At 40.2% G+C, this 15,737-nt stretch overlaps 1 protein-coding gene across 3 annotated transcripts in view; it reads left to right on the top strand.

Annotated features, from left to right (window-relative positions):
* jmjd1cb (jumonji domain containing 1Cb) overlaps positions 1-15,737 on the top strand; it is a 123,139-nt gene that overhangs the window by 71,539 nt on the left and 35,863 nt on the right. For all 3 annotated transcript variants that reach the window (XM_056365519.1, XM_056365518.1, XM_056365520.1), the window contains one exon: positions 3,448-3,561. In XM_056365519.1, the coding sequence (XP_056221494.1) occupies positions 3,448-3,561 (114 nt within the window). The remainder of the gene's footprint in view (positions 1-3,447; positions 3,562-15,737) is intronic.

Genomic DNA, 15,737 nt, shown 5'->3' with positions numbered 1-15,737 from the left:
GTGTGTGTGTGTGTGCATGTGTGTGTGTGTATGTGTGTGTGTGCAATGCCATTTTAGAGGGGATGGAGGAACTGTCATTTCCTTAAGTGTGAGAGGAATGGGCGCAGCGATCCACGCTTTGTGTTTGAAGTTGCTGAGTTAGAATCAAATATCTTAAATCCAGAACTGTGAAGTCTCATGTTTTCATCACTGACATGTGTCTGTGTGTGGATGAATCCAGCACAGGTTTAATGGTGCAGGTCTGCCTATCATCTGCTTCACTAAACACAGTTGGACTTAATGTACCTAAATGAACTTCCTGCTGTTCTGTTATTTGTAGTTTTTATGTCTTTCATTAGCAATTATGAGTCAGCAAACGGCAGGTTCTGACAAATCCGGTCGAACGTAATAGTAAAGACAGAAACAGTTTTCTTGTAAAGATGGAAATCAGATGAGTCAGAATCAAAGCTCTGACTGTGAGGTGTGAGTTAAAGTAGCCAGAGCATGAATCATTATTGATAATCATTTATCCTGCCAACTTTTCCTTTGTTTTCCTCACTGACAACAACAGAAACAGTGTGGAATTTTATTTGTTCCCATGGAAACAGCAGTTAATAAAAACAGTCACCACCAGGTTCATTAATAAGAAGATCATGTGATATGACTAAAAGCTCCAGAATGTCAACTGCTGTCTTGACTTTGAAATAGTAGTTTGACAGAATAATGTCATTATGTTGTTAAATTCCTATTTAGGTTTTTATGTTTATGTGATTGAATGGCCGAGACAAAGCTGGAAATATCATTTTCTGCTGGAAATGAGATAATTGTTAAATAAAGTAATAAAACATGAGGTCCCCAGAGCACACACGCAACTGAAAAATGCTGCAGACTCATTTAGACCTGTTAGTTATTAAAATGCTGGTGTTGTGACGGCCCTGCATTTTGAATCTGTTCTGAGATCTGCAGTTATGGTACACAGGAATATTTACCACCATATTTTTTTCTAGGTATGTGTGTGTGTAGATAGAGATGAGTCCCTCTCTTTTCCATAGTCATGGTCATGTATCCTTCTTCAGCGTTTTACCAGCCAACTGTGCCTGCAGTGGTAGCCATGGTAGCAAGCCCTACTTCATGTGTTCTGTATTGACATGCTGTAAACCTTGTCAAGGTTCCATCCTGCTTCTGCATCATCTCTGCTCTGCGTCCAGGCTGTTAGTGGTGGCCATTCTCATAAATCTTTCCCATCGTGCATCTATAATGGATCCAGGTTATAAGCGCAGCATGTACAGTGGAGAGTCTCGCCTCTGATGGCTGATCACACAGACTCTGCACACTGTTGCAACAGTTTCATTTTCTGTGAAGAGTAAAAGGCTGTTAGGTTTGCGCTGTTGATGGATTTATATGTGAGAATCTCCCTTGGCATGGTAAAGTGTTATCCTCTCTGAGTGTGTTTACTCTAGTGTCCCCGTTCTGACCAGATTTTCCCAGTATCCCTGTTCCGCACATGTAAACGATATAATCCTGGTTTCAGAACCTGGATAACCCCTTAGTGGGCCTTCAGCCCAAAACCAGCCCTGAGAGAAATACAAGGAATTGTGCTGGTGGAGGTGTGTTGTTTCAATTACTGGTCAGACAATGAACTAGAATTCAGGAAGTTCTGAAGTCCGAGTATCTGAGAACTACACAGTGGTTTATAGCACTATGAGATAGAATTTTGCAAGTGGAAAGTTTTCTTGGTGGCAGTTATTTGATCTTTTGTCATGATGATTGTGTGCTAAAAAGTAGACCTACAGTGTTTGTGGCACAAAGCAATTCATCCGGAGCAGCACCTTATCAGATGTTGTTGTGGTCTGGCACGACACTGCCTTTCTTCACTGGAGCCCTCTGCACAGGCTCTCCTGACGCTTTGACACTCAAATGAATTTGTAGGCTGTGTTTTTTACACAGACTAAAATCTGTTCGGAAGTGGATATACAGAAGCTATTTGACCATCCAAAAGTTCTGAAGGAATATAGTGGTTTCTTCAGATATGTGCTGCGAGGCTATGGCATGGTAACATCTGCATGAAATGAAAGTGAACGTCTGACAGTGGTTATGCAAACGATAAATTTGATTGTTGCTCTTGTGTTCCATTGCTGGAGAACAGACAGAGAAGCTCCTGTAAATTCAGCAGTCTACATGTAGCCAAAAAAATATGTAATGAGTCCATCCACAATTGTTGATGAGGCTCAGTCAGTTCAGACACAACAGGTTTGAGAAATAAAATTAGATAGAAACAGATATACATCAGAATCATGTAAATACCCAGGTTATTTGTACAAACATCATGTCCTGAATTTGATCTGAAGTGGGATATTGTTGTGTGTTAGCACACTCACTGTCAGTGTGGTATTCTAATGATTCTACTGAATGGGATGCTGGTCAGGACTCAGTCACTTACTAAAATAAATACCAATAATTTCTAAAATAACATGCAGCAGTGTGGCCTGCGTTGCTGGCTGCGTGCTGCCACTGCAGGCTGGAAATGTGATACGTGTAGACAGACAGAAATAGAGCTGCAGACACACACTATCATGTTTTGCTTGCAAGCACAATGTCCTGCTGCCTCCTGTGGATGTGTGTGTGTGTGTGTGTGTGTGTGTGTGTGTCAGGGAGGGGGGTCACAGCGGTCATGTTTCTCACCTCTAATCTCTCATCTCTCTATTAGACTGACCGGGTTATATAACCATAAATGATGGCCGCACTGAACGCCGCTAAACACACACAGACACACACAGTGTATACTTGACTGATGAACTGATATTAAAATAAAAAATGAGAAGTGATGTGGTTGTAAAGAAACTTCAAGACAACCTCTGCACAGTGATGAATGTAGCTGTAAATAGCGTGAGTGCATTAGAGTCACATCAGCACGCACAGATATTAAGAGGAAGTATGGAAGCCACTGCTCTCTGTGTTGTATGTGCAGTAACAGCTGAGCTCAGACCGCAGGCTGACAGACATCATCGGTGTGTGTGTGTGTGTGTGTGTGTGTGTGTGGGTAAAAGAAGCAACATCAAAGTGGAGTGTTCTGCCTTTGAACTGTCAGACTTCCTCTGCTCATTAATTTATTCACCACTCTGGAGCTCTCCTTCTATCCCCTGCTCTCTGTCTCTTTCTCCTCCATCCCTCTCTCTCCCCCTCTCTCTCTCTCTTCATCTTGTTTTTCTCTCTCTAATCTTTTATTTTGCTCTGTCATTCATCTTTCTTCCTTCTTTTCTCTGTTTCCTCTGGTTTACAGCATTTTTTATATGAAATTGCAGCTCCAAAATAAATAATACATCTGTCGTTTATTACATATTTATTGCAGAATTGATGAATTCTACAAATCACTTACCCTAAATTGATTTTGATGTGACGATTTGCTCAGATTGCTGATAGAAGTAAGCTGTCCTTTTGCTGACCATGTTGTATGTTTTGTGTGTGCAGGCGTTTAAGCCAGTGGTGGGGAAGAGCCTGTTGTCGTCAGTAACAGCAGTGGAATTCTTGTTAGACCAACAGCTGGACTTCCTGTCGGACCATTCAACCTTCCAGCCATACCAGGTAATAATCACACTCACGCTCATGAATACACCGAATCACTGTCAGGCCTTGTGAAGTAGCTTGCTGTGCCTGATTACTACTGATTTCTGTTTAAGTAACTACCACCCATACAGTGCCATATATCTGGAACAGATGCCCACCAGATGCAGTGGCTCCGAATAGTATTCACACCCTTCACTTTTTGCACACCTTGTTGTTTTAATGGGTAAAATTGCCATTTTGCCCATCAGTCTACACTCAGTGACCTATGATGACAAAGTGAAAACAAGTTTTCAGAGATGATTTGCAACTTTATTAAAAATCAAAAACTGAACTCTGTCATTTACAAAGCTATTTAGACCAGGTGCAGCAGGAGCTCACCTGGTTTAACGCATACCACGTGTCAAGGCTGGGCCCTTACCCCCCCCCCTCTCCCTGTGCATTACTTGTCTACCTCTATTACCACCATCAAAAATAAAAACTGAAATGCCGCCCTCAAAGGTGACCAAGAACCAGCGGTCACTCTAACAGAGCCTCAGCTGTCCTCTGCAGAGATGGGAACCTGCTGGAAGGACGACCATCTCAGCAGTACTCAATCAATCAGGCTTTCATTGTAGAGTGGATAGAGAGAAGCCACTGTGAGTAAAAGGTATATGACAGCCTGCTTTGAGGACTCAGAGGATGAGTGATTAATAATTAAAAATCACTCTTTGCTCAGGCACCATTGACTAAAATGAACACATTTATTCTGGGCCCAGGAACAGACTCTGCACGTGAGAAACATCATAGAAACTGCTATTCCCCCCACCAGCTTATTATGCCAAACTGCAATGAATACAAGGTCATGGTTAGTCTCTCCTCACAACAACAAATTCCAGTGAGAACCGCCTATCTTCAGACACTGCAACCTTCACAACTGGACAGTCTGGCATCAAAGGTTACAACGATCGCTGTCAGTTATTACAAAACCAAGTTGAATAATGATTCAACAATTATTCGTACACATTTCGGTAAATTGTACTGCATTGAGGAGCAAGAGTCTCTGGTCTGATGAGACAAAAACTGAACCCTCTGGGCTCCAAGTACTGTGTCTGGTGAACACCAGGTGCTGCTCAGCAGCAGGGACAGGGAGACTAGTCAGACCTGAGAGAAGGATGAATGCAGCCAAATACAGACAGGTCCTTGAAGAAAACCTGCTCCAGAGTGCAGGTGAGCTCAGACTTGGGCTACCGTTCACTTCTCAGCACAACAATGAGCTGAAGCCAACAGCCAAGACAAGACTGGAGTGGCTTCGGGACAAGTCTCTGACTGTGCTTGAGTGGACCGGCCAAAGTCCTGTAGAGACTAACCCAGGAAACTGGAAGCTGTAACTGAATCAAGGGGCCTGAATACTTTTGTTAATGAGAGATTTTATCTTTTCATTTTTTTTTTTATAAATTTGCAACAATTTATAAAAACATGTTTTCTCTTTGTATCCATTTATAGTTATAACACAGTAAAGTGAAGGGGCCTGAATACTCTGTGAAGCCACTGTATATCTAGTAATTCAGTAAAGCCATTTGATACAAAGATTGATTTTAACTAACAGTATGCTTAGATATAAAGGAATACAGGGATATTTTAGATTAATAGAATAGAAGATTAATACCACTCTTAGGTCTGTACAGCAAATATGAAGCTACAGCCAGCAGACAGTTAGCTCAGCTTAACACAAAGACTGCAAACATAGGGGATAGCTAGCCTGACTCTATCCAACAGCAACAAAATCCTCTAAAGCTCACTTATTAACACATTATATCTTGTTTGAACACTTTTGTTCAAATGAGATATAACATAAAAATTAGAATTTTCTGTTTTACAGGTTAGTGAAACTCAGTTTAATGTTTTAAACTATTTAAATATAACGATATATATCTTCTATAAAAATAGACCTAAAAGATGGCTGGTTAAAAAGAGCATCCATCATATTTTATATGACCTTTGGCTTCAGAAATGTTGTTAGAAAGCACAACAGAGATGCCTCCATTCTTCTTCATGCAGTATTGCTTCCGAAATTCAGTTTGGTTTAATCGTATTTCTTAGCTTGTTAGAGGAACTAATTTTGCTTTATCTCCTTAAAATGCAGCTATTCTTTGGAAAGTTGAACCAGGTCTGATTTTAGAGGGGACTAAAGTGATGGCTGAAAGAGGTTTAAAGTCAGCCTTGTTAATTAGTACCTATGTTTAAAGTTTTTCTACAATACAGTTATAAGATAAACCATCATTTAATGTAAGAGCAAAGTTAAGTTCATTGACCCAGACTCACCTTTTGTGAGACTACATGAGTTCTGTAACCAGAAGTTGCTTCCGTGACATTGGCAAATCGTTTTGCAAAAGACGTCTGATATGTTCTGTCATCATGAATTATTAATACACTTCCAATATCATGTGTTATATGATCAAAGAAGAGGCTGTCTGCATATCCAGAGTTTGTTCCAATCTGCAAGGTCATTGTCAAGCGAACATCCCTGTGAACAGAGACAGGCTGTATACAGACAGAGTCAGACAAAGGCTTTGGAGCTAGGAAATTGCAGTGTGCAGATTGTCTCTTTTTTCCCTCTGTTGCTGTTCTTTGTCCTGCACCTGTACCCAGCCGTGTGCACACTGTTCATCTCATGCATACCTGTGGCACCTGGTATTGTTGATTTCAGAAATATGTTAGAATTGTAGAGATTGTGAACTGTTGTACTTCCCGCCAGCCTATAGCTGCTTTACAGTTGAATGATGGCACATGTGTACATTTGATGGTACATACATTTGGTTTGGAAGGAGGTTCTTGGCTGTGCTGTCTCATATCACAGCTTTTAGCTGCAGAGCAGTTAACACATGAAAGAACTACCTGCGATCTTGGTGTGAATAAAAGGCTTCTGTTAAAACAGAACTGTCACTATGTTGTCTGTTGGCAGATGTACACATTTTAACTGGATGTTATTAGTTAATGAGGAATTTGTCATTCACAATTAGCTCTAGGCTGGATACTACAGCCATGGAGTATCATTGTCCCTAGAGAGCAGCCAGGGTTGGGTGCTGTGCTCCATATGGATCTGACACTGCCAGGGTTTAATGTGAACACAAAGCCAACACATGCAGCCACAGTCTGTTCTCTGACTGATTTTACACTTCTCAATACTGACTCATAATTTACACCCACACATCACACATATTAATACTGACGGATACACAGACACACACTAGATACTGTAGCGCCACGACAAGCAGTATTTCATAGGGATGTATACTTGTGTTATGTGGCTGTGTATTTAATTAGAGTGTGTGTATGTGTGTCAGAGCTCCGCAGCTGAACACAGCTTGTATTGTGCTGGCTGGAACACTGTGTTCCCCTCAGTGTCAACCAGACGGGAAGACTGTGTTCCACACTCTGACCATCCGTCATCAGTTTGTGCTTTAGACAAGTCCAAATACCAAGAGTGAGACACAGTTTCTATTTTTTCATTTGATTGCAGCCAATCAGAAGTCAAATCCACTGTTGCCATGTCTTCTGGTGACTCATGCTTTGAATCAGTGCAGTAGTTTCTTTGTCTGTTCACTGTGGCCCGTGCACTGACTCTGTCATGGCCAGTTACCATGGGTGCACTGTGTAAACTGATGTGATGAACGTTCTGACATTGTATTCTGGTGGCAGCAGAACATTGATAGTATTCCAGGAGCTTGATGATATCGGTTAGTTCTGGTTGGTTCTCTTTAGCTAGACTATCATGACACCAAAGTGATATCCAAATGTAACGTGTCATAATAATTTATTTTGTAATTATTCACAGAATAAGTGCAAGAAAATGGCTGTCACTGTGGTCACTGAGCAACTGATAGGGGAGGAGAGAAGACAACAGCCAGTGCAACTCTGGCTCATCTTTATTCTTCCTGTTAGAGTGGTCTTATATTTTCCTTCAACCTGGACTTAACATGCTTAAAAGGCTGCAATTTGTTGAACCTAAGAAGAACCTACACATAATGCTTTGAATTTCAGACATGGTAGTTGATGAACTGGAGTATAGTGCTGTGGGTTGTGAAAAAGAAGACATGAAAGACATGTTGGTGCATATATATGATATGCATGGAAGATGATATGGCAAAAAAGTTGTCAAGTTATTTTTGTCTTTCATATAAGCCAAGCTGGTGGAGCACATACCATAAAGGCTTAGATCTAACCTCAGCGGCCCGGGTTCGATCTGACCCATGGCCCTGTGCTGCATGTTACCCCCTCTCTCTCTCTCCCTGACTTTCCTGTCTCTCTCTCACTGTGGCTACCAGAATAAAGGCCAAAAAATGACAATGTGGATACATTCATCTTTCTAAAAACAAACATGGGAATTGAGTGAATGTATCAATAGTTTTCACTGCAGCAATATACAACTTATATACTTACATAATACAACTTGGATTTGTTTTTGGTTTTGTTTTTAAGAAATGTGCATTTATGTGCATTTTATGCATTATTATGTCATCCAATTTGAAATACCACTGGGTTACAAAGTTACACATATACAACTACACCCTTATGTTTACAAGTTAAATTCATTATAAATTGAAATTCATCCAATGTTTTTCATGTCTGGGATAAAGCAGATGAAATGGTGAGTTTGTTGTGTGGTGGTAACTTTATTGCCTGTTCTTAGTGGATCTGTGTATGTGATGGTGTTTCATGTGCTTGCACTGTGCAGGCTTTGCACACAGTGGATGGTGATGCTTCAGGGGATAAAGTGAGTTTATTTTCAGTATTTTATCTGTTTGTTGATGTTGGAGATAATAGTATACACCACCAATAGGTTTCATGTTGGACTTTGAGCAGCCCAGGACCCATCTCATCCACTTCTGTGGCCACACTCTGAGTATCTCTAAAGTCTCGCCACACTACTGGCATCCTGTCATCTCATTTATCCACTACAGCTCTTTAAGTCTAAGGTTGTTGTGACCATTGAGCCGTTGCTTTCTGTGCTGGCACAGTTTCCATAGTGGGTGTCCTCAACTCCTCTTTTTATACCAAAACAAAAGTAACTCAACTAACACCACTGCCTATTTTGGGAACAAGGCTACTCATTTATAAATAATTGTTGTTTGATTGGTTGGAAATACACTGCTGCTCAAAAGCTTTGGAACACCTTAATTTACACACTGTGATGTCTCAGTGTTTCAGAAATTAAAGCATAAAACAGATAAATCATATATCTTAACCTGTGAAGCCCTAGGGACCCTGGGGGTTATGCCTCGCCTAGACAGACATACCCAAAATAGATCAACACTAGCTCCACAACCATCAGGTCCGTTTGCAAGAGCTTGGTCACTATGGATAGGTAAGACCTCAGAGAATTCATTGTATGTGTCAATAACATTGTGACTGTTACTATAGCTGAGTAAATTGTGATAAACCAAAGGAAAAATTTAATTTTTTGTCCATCACCTAGAATTTATTAAATCAGACAGTGGGTAACACCATGATAACATGGTCCCATGCATTGGGATGCCACGGATTTCATTCAGGAACTTCATGACTACAACTGTAACAATGTAGTTAGAAATATCACAAAGCACACAGTAGGGACAGGGCCAGGCAGACTCTCCATTTGGACACTTGGATAGCCAAGGTACCCAAAGTGTGCCAAAGGGGTTTTTTACCTCTTAAAATGAAATCTGGCTACACAATACTAATGAGTTCCACTACAGGAGGCTATGTACACACACAATACAATCCTTAGCCACTTCATTTACCCTACGCATCATCAGATTCTGCCATTGTGCACAACCATTTTGTGTAAAAAACAACTAAATTGTATCATTTTGCCTCTGAATCTCTTCCAGGACATCTAAATTGCTATATTATGTTGGTTCTACTTTGTAGATATTGTAAAATTGAAAAATAAATATAAAACATACGATATACAAAGTTATGCGGTGAAAGTCTCTTGTCCTTATGCATGAGGGTAGTATCCCGAGGAAGCAAGTTCAGAATCATGGAATCTCTAAATTTAATCTAATTTCTTTACTCCACCATCAGCTGAAAACACTTGTGACAATAAATATCAAACATTGTTCAGAAAGTTGGTCCCAACTCTTTTCCCCACTAATGTGTGTCACTTGCAGGTTGCTTTGCTTTCAGTTCATCCTACAGCAGCTCTGTGGGGTTCAGGTCGTCATCGTCTAATGTTGTGGCTCATTATCTCGCTGTAGGATGAACCAGTCTGTCTTCCTCTGCTACTTGTCTTTTTCTCACTGTTCTGACAGTAATATACAGTCCTACTTCCTGCAGTACAGTGTTGTCCTAATAAACACAGTTTGTTCCTACAGTGTGTTTGTACAGACAGAAGGTTGTAGGAACTGTTTGCATTAACTGTCGAGGCTTCATTAACTTCCACTGCTGCAGGAAAGCTGGAAGTTCACCAACTTCTTCATCCCTGAAAAGGCCTCTTTTCTATTACCATTCTGATTAGTAGTGTAGCTTTGGTTCTGTGATTTGATTGGTTGTTAGTATATTGTCAGTGTTACTTATATATTTATTCTCAGTTTCTAGCCTTTCTATGGAGAACAGCGAAAAAATAAACTGATATACACACCTATGGTCAATCATGAACTACAGTCAGTTCTTGCGGTCACTCTCTGATGGTTTTCTCACCAGTGTAAGTTCTTACACAGCACAGTCAATCATTAGTGCTTCAAACACTGTGACACCAAGAGGCCTTTGATTACACCACACAAAAACAAAAAGATCTAAAAAAGAATATGTCCTCTCTTTGGACAGAGAGGACTGACAAAACACATTGCAGTCCACAGAACACAAACGCAGTGTATTATGTAACACTGCTCAGACCCACAGCAGAGAAATCTGCTAACCCAGGCTCCCTAGGAACAAGATGGCTACATCACACCCCAACGTGTTGTGTTGTTAACAAGGACCTCCATGTATGTGTATGTGGAAATGAGACTCATACGCCAGGCTATATGGTAAATGTTACAAAAGCATCAGGCAAATAAGTCATGGTGTGTCATCTATAGTTGTGGTTAGGATTGGCAGGGAGGTAACAGCAGTCCTGCCGTACATACCTACGGAGAAGGTGTTGATATGTAGTTCTGTGTTTCCCATTCATTCCTAACAGGAGGTAAACTGCCATGCAGTCGCTGTGTTTGTACTCTGTCTGTCACTGTGACAGAGAGCAGGGATCACAGTGAGATCACAGTGAGATCACAGTGAGCTGAGGGTTTGCAGTGGAGCTGGTTTCATTAGATGTGTTTCTAAAAAAGCAACAGATAACTAAGTCTTTCTTCAACTTGTGTCACGTTGTCTTCACTCTCTCCCCTGGCATCAGCCAAACCTGACCAATTACAGCTTTTGTTGTCTCCATGTGGTATCTCTATAGCAACTGTGCCCTGACATCTGTTTACACTGATGAGGAGGCACACGCTACTACTGTGTAACTACAGAGCAGTATTTCAATACAGAACTATCTCTGTTAAGTGTGTAGACGTGTTGGTCTCAGCACAGTTTGCTGGTTACGGTCATGCTCAGGGGCTTTACCACCTCTGTCACCACATCTCAACACCAGACCACCGCAAAAAGCTCACTGTTGTGTTCAGTCCCATGCAAACCCCAGACAGTGACAGTGAGTGGTCATGTCATCCCACTTCAAACAACTAGTATCTTCAAAGACAAGCTGCAAAATATTTGCACTCCAAAGAGCATCATGGTTAGATGAAGAGGACATTAGTAAGCAGTAACAGAATGCCCTGGTCATATCCTGTCTGTCTGATTTAAAAAAAAAAAAAACAATAAAAAAACCTTTGTTTACTTTGCTTTGCACTGATATTTTCAGTCTGCGGTCTTCTGCATGTGGGTTTTTGCTGTGATTGTTTGAAGGTGGATATTTAACAGACTAGAGACATTTACCTAAAAGGTCAAAGTTCTTTGTTGGCCATAAAAGTGCTCTAAACTTTTTTATCAAGTATGTCGTGTTTTAAAACTTTGTATCAAATTTAACCCTAGATATAAACGGATCTCACTCACAGTTCCTGTTGTGTACCGTATTTCTTAGTGTAGCTCCTTTTCAAAATAACTATCACACTCACACAAGTGAAGAAAAGTGGCAGCTTTACTCTCTCTTCCTGGCACTGCTGACTCCAACACACACACACACACACACACACACACACACACTCAGATTCCTCCATTCCAGCTCTCTGTTCCTCTGCCCGCACAGAGCTGCCCATTCTTCTGAAGACCTTTGAACCCCACAGAACAGAAAAAACAGTCTGACTCTCTCCCGCTCACACACACACACACACACACACACACACACACACACACGCTCTCACACACACTCAGAGCAATGAAGCCATGGCCACGCCCCTCTCTGTTTTTCCAGTTGGACAGGAAGACTGGAGGGAGGAAGAGGAGGGAGGAGGGAGGGAGGGAGAGGGAGTGGGCTGCAATCTGTTTGGCATAAACGGTACAATGAAGTCACTGTTTAGTGGGCCAACCCAGCCTGCTGCTCGTGTGTGTGTGTGTGTGTGTGTGTGTGTGTGTGTGTGTGTGTGTGTGTGTGTGTGTGTGTGTTGAGGCTGAGGGACGGGAGGTGGAGAATAAAACTGTTAGTGCTGACTCAAGAGTTTGACCAAACCACACACACTCTTAGTGCAGTGTGTGGACTGAGTTCCTCTTCATACCAAAAGTGTTAGTGGTTACAAACATTTAAAAAAATGAATGTATTCTTCTTTGTAGTCGAGTCAAAATGTTGTAAATGTCTATCTATACCCTCTATCTCTAACGTGTAAAAACACCCTCCGCCCTCAGAGAGTGGTGTTGTAGCTACAGGGCAGAGTGTGCAGGCTGAGCTGGCTGACATTGTGACACTATGTCTCATATTAAATCAAATGCTACAGTCCAGTTGTAATGATGTTGAGTTACTTATGATCGATTTATTGTTGATTGATTATTGACATGTGCTTTAATTTGTGCTCTTGACTGGATAGCTGTATCCCAGTGAAATAACAGTTGTGTGTTTAGATTCTTCAGTGTGATATATTAACAAGTGAAGTGGAACAGAGCTGCAGTGGATGAATAGTCAGATCACAGAACATAAATTAAGTGTCAACTATTTCAATAATCGATTAATTGTTTTCAAGCAAAGATTATAATGGGGTTTGGATGATGCTGTCACCTCTACGCTACTGTGATGAGTATTTCTCAATCAATTAATTGAAATTGAAAATGTAGACATAGAACAAAGGAAAGATGAATAAATTAAATTGCAAACACATTCTTTGAAAATGCAAAGAAAGTTTTGCCATCTGATATTCAAATGCTCCTCTCAGATTCATGATATTGCCATTACTTGAATCACAAGCTTTATGAAGCTGAGATGATGGGAGGGCTTAGCTGATCAAATCACAACAAGTACAGGATCATCAAACAATGTAAGATTAGAAGGTTTTACAGGAAGTGGAGACAGGTGGATTGAGATACGGAATTAATGTGTGCAGGAAAACTCTTGAGCCATGTTTTTCATATCTCAAGAGATAACAACAGTTAAGGCAGGGACACAGATTTCTATTATTGTACTGTGTAAATGATACAGTAAACAATCCCTTTTACATTTCTAGCTTTTCTGCTAGTGACACAGATTTGATATTGTTTTCAGCTGCATCTGCAGAGGGGTAATATGTCTAAATGACGAGGACACTGCTGTGAGGAGCCAAGAGTTGGAGGGAAGCAGCAGCTGCTACACACACACACACACACACACATACACACACACACACACCCACACACACACACACACATACACACACACCCACACACACAGGCTTTTCTTTAATGCTTTTCAGCTGACAGTCTTGCCTCGGTGGAACTTTGTGGCTTTCTGCCCTGCAGTACTCTAATACAAAGCACTCTCTCTCTCTCTCGCTCTCTCTCTCTTGCTCTGTGTGTGTGTGTGTGTGTGTGTGTGTGTGTGTGTAACTGTCTGTTTTGTCCTTTTTTATATGAAATTTGTTATGTTTACATGTATTATATGTTCTATAAGTTGTCAGTATATACTGAAAACTAATTGTAAATATGTCGTTTCAAAAATAGTCTTAACTAGAGTTCCACTTACAAGCTTTTTCCACAGCTTTCGACCACATATCACAGTCTTCATCAGCAAATGCTTGTACCCTAATAAATACACACAGAATATAAATACAAACATACGATGCAAATATCAAACAGTTACCTCACATTAAGACATCAACAGTGTAATCAAACAAAAACCGATTTATCACGTTATTGTGATATCAAACCATTACTTTGCTATTTTTACTTCATTTTGAACTTTCTTTGGGAATTCTGAATTGTGTTAAACAATTTTGAATAATCAACATTTGATATTATTTTCTGCTCACATCTCATTTTCTGGTTTTAGCAACAAGCTGTGAACATAATTAGGTTTTCTATCAAATCTGATGGTGTGGGTGTGGGTGTGGGTGTGGGTGTGGGTGGGTGTACTGTACTTCCTCATACCTGAAAGCACACAACATACTACATCTAAAAATGTTCATCATTTCAGTCCCTGAGCAACTATATCAGTTTATAATATTGACATCAGAAACTCTGCTGCAGTTTGCTCCCTCCTGTTTCAGTCTCATTATCTCCATGGCAACGTGCAGTGGCCCTGAGAAGACGTGAAAAGAGAGGTGTTTCAAGTCTTTAACAAGCCATCTGTCTTTGTCTCCATATAAATGTGAATGTGTGTCATATTTGTTGATATGTGACTAATTATCTGATGCACAAGATGTCCTCATGTCACACTGTAGTTTGTCAACCTTTGTTGTACTCAGTGGCTTTAACAAATAGCTGTTATCAACAATGTATTTTAATGAGTAGATTATAAAGTATCATCATCTTAAAGCAAAGCAAAGAAATCCCATTTATTGTTGAACTTAATATGTCTTAGTTAACAGTGTTATTAAAGTTCATTCAAAATGGCTAGAGATTAGTTTCACCTTGTGGTTGTTTACTGTCATGCAGTGATTTTGACCTTTGATTGAAGTAAACACTATACAGGGAAGCAGCATGCCAAACGTTTTTATACTTGTAGTAGATTTAATGAGTAGTTAGCTGCTGAAATAGTAAATTGGCTACACTGGCTGTGTCTGTACATCTGGAAGACAAATTAAGATGCTTTTGTTTCTATAAATAATACATGACACATTTTTTTTACATTGGATTCACTTCATGTGAGCGGAATGTGAAGTTTGGTTACTTTTAGCTATTCATTAAAACTTTTTAAACGTGGAGGTAATTTAAAAGTACTGTAGTTTCTTGGTATTGTGTTGAATTTATATGATATGATGATATAAACCATGAGATAATGTGTCCCTGTCAGATACTCTTTACTGTAGTATCATCACTTAAATATCTCTGCCTGCATCAGGTCATTTTGGACAATATATTGCAAATTACTGAGCAGTGAAGATGATTACATGGTACATTCCTGAAAGGTTACTTTATCCCATGTATATCATTTTCCTGATATGGAATAATGTATACTGTGATTGTTTTGTGTATCTTGCCCAGCTCTGACCCTCTAACTCTGTTTGAATCACATTTCAGTCATAGTGAATCACACACAGTGAATATCGTGCACTTGATTCTGTGCTCATATTCCCTTTCTCTCCAGTCTGTTGAAAATAGACCAATAGGTGTTCGCGGTGACCGTGTTGCCATGGTAATGCCTTTTCTGTGCATATCATGTCTGAACAGGCCTATGGTGAGCCAGGATAGATTGCAGTGGTGGAAGCAGAAATAGACTCACAGGCGCATACATGTGTTATTTTCTGCCAGCGTAAAGCTAAACATAGTTACCGCAGGACAGTGAGGGCTCCAAGGCTGCGTAAAAGTTCTATTAATATCACTGTCACTACAAGAACCTCCAGTTCCACTGTTGACAGTATACCTTCAGAGTAAGGATTTAATCCTTCTCTTTGCTAAAGTAAGTCAGCCTATATTCTATCTATATCCTATAGCCTATCTGCATAAGGGAAAAGATTTAAGCTGTATGGTGGACATAGAGATTAGTAAACAAAGCCACTTATAGGCGTTTTTACTCTTTTCTCTTAAATCATTCTGATATAATTGATACTCGAAAACATGGTAATCTCCTGTTATAGACTGCT

This window comes from Seriola aureovittata, chromosome 21 (genome assembly GCF_021018895.1).
Source record: "Seriola aureovittata isolate HTS-2021-v1 ecotype China chromosome 21, ASM2101889v1, whole genome shotgun sequence".
NCBI lineage: Eukaryota > Metazoa > Chordata > Actinopteri > Carangiformes > Carangidae > Seriola > Seriola aureovittata.
The sequence above is the reverse complement of the archived record's forward strand: the minus strand, read 5'-3'. Positions and strand labels throughout refer to the sequence as shown.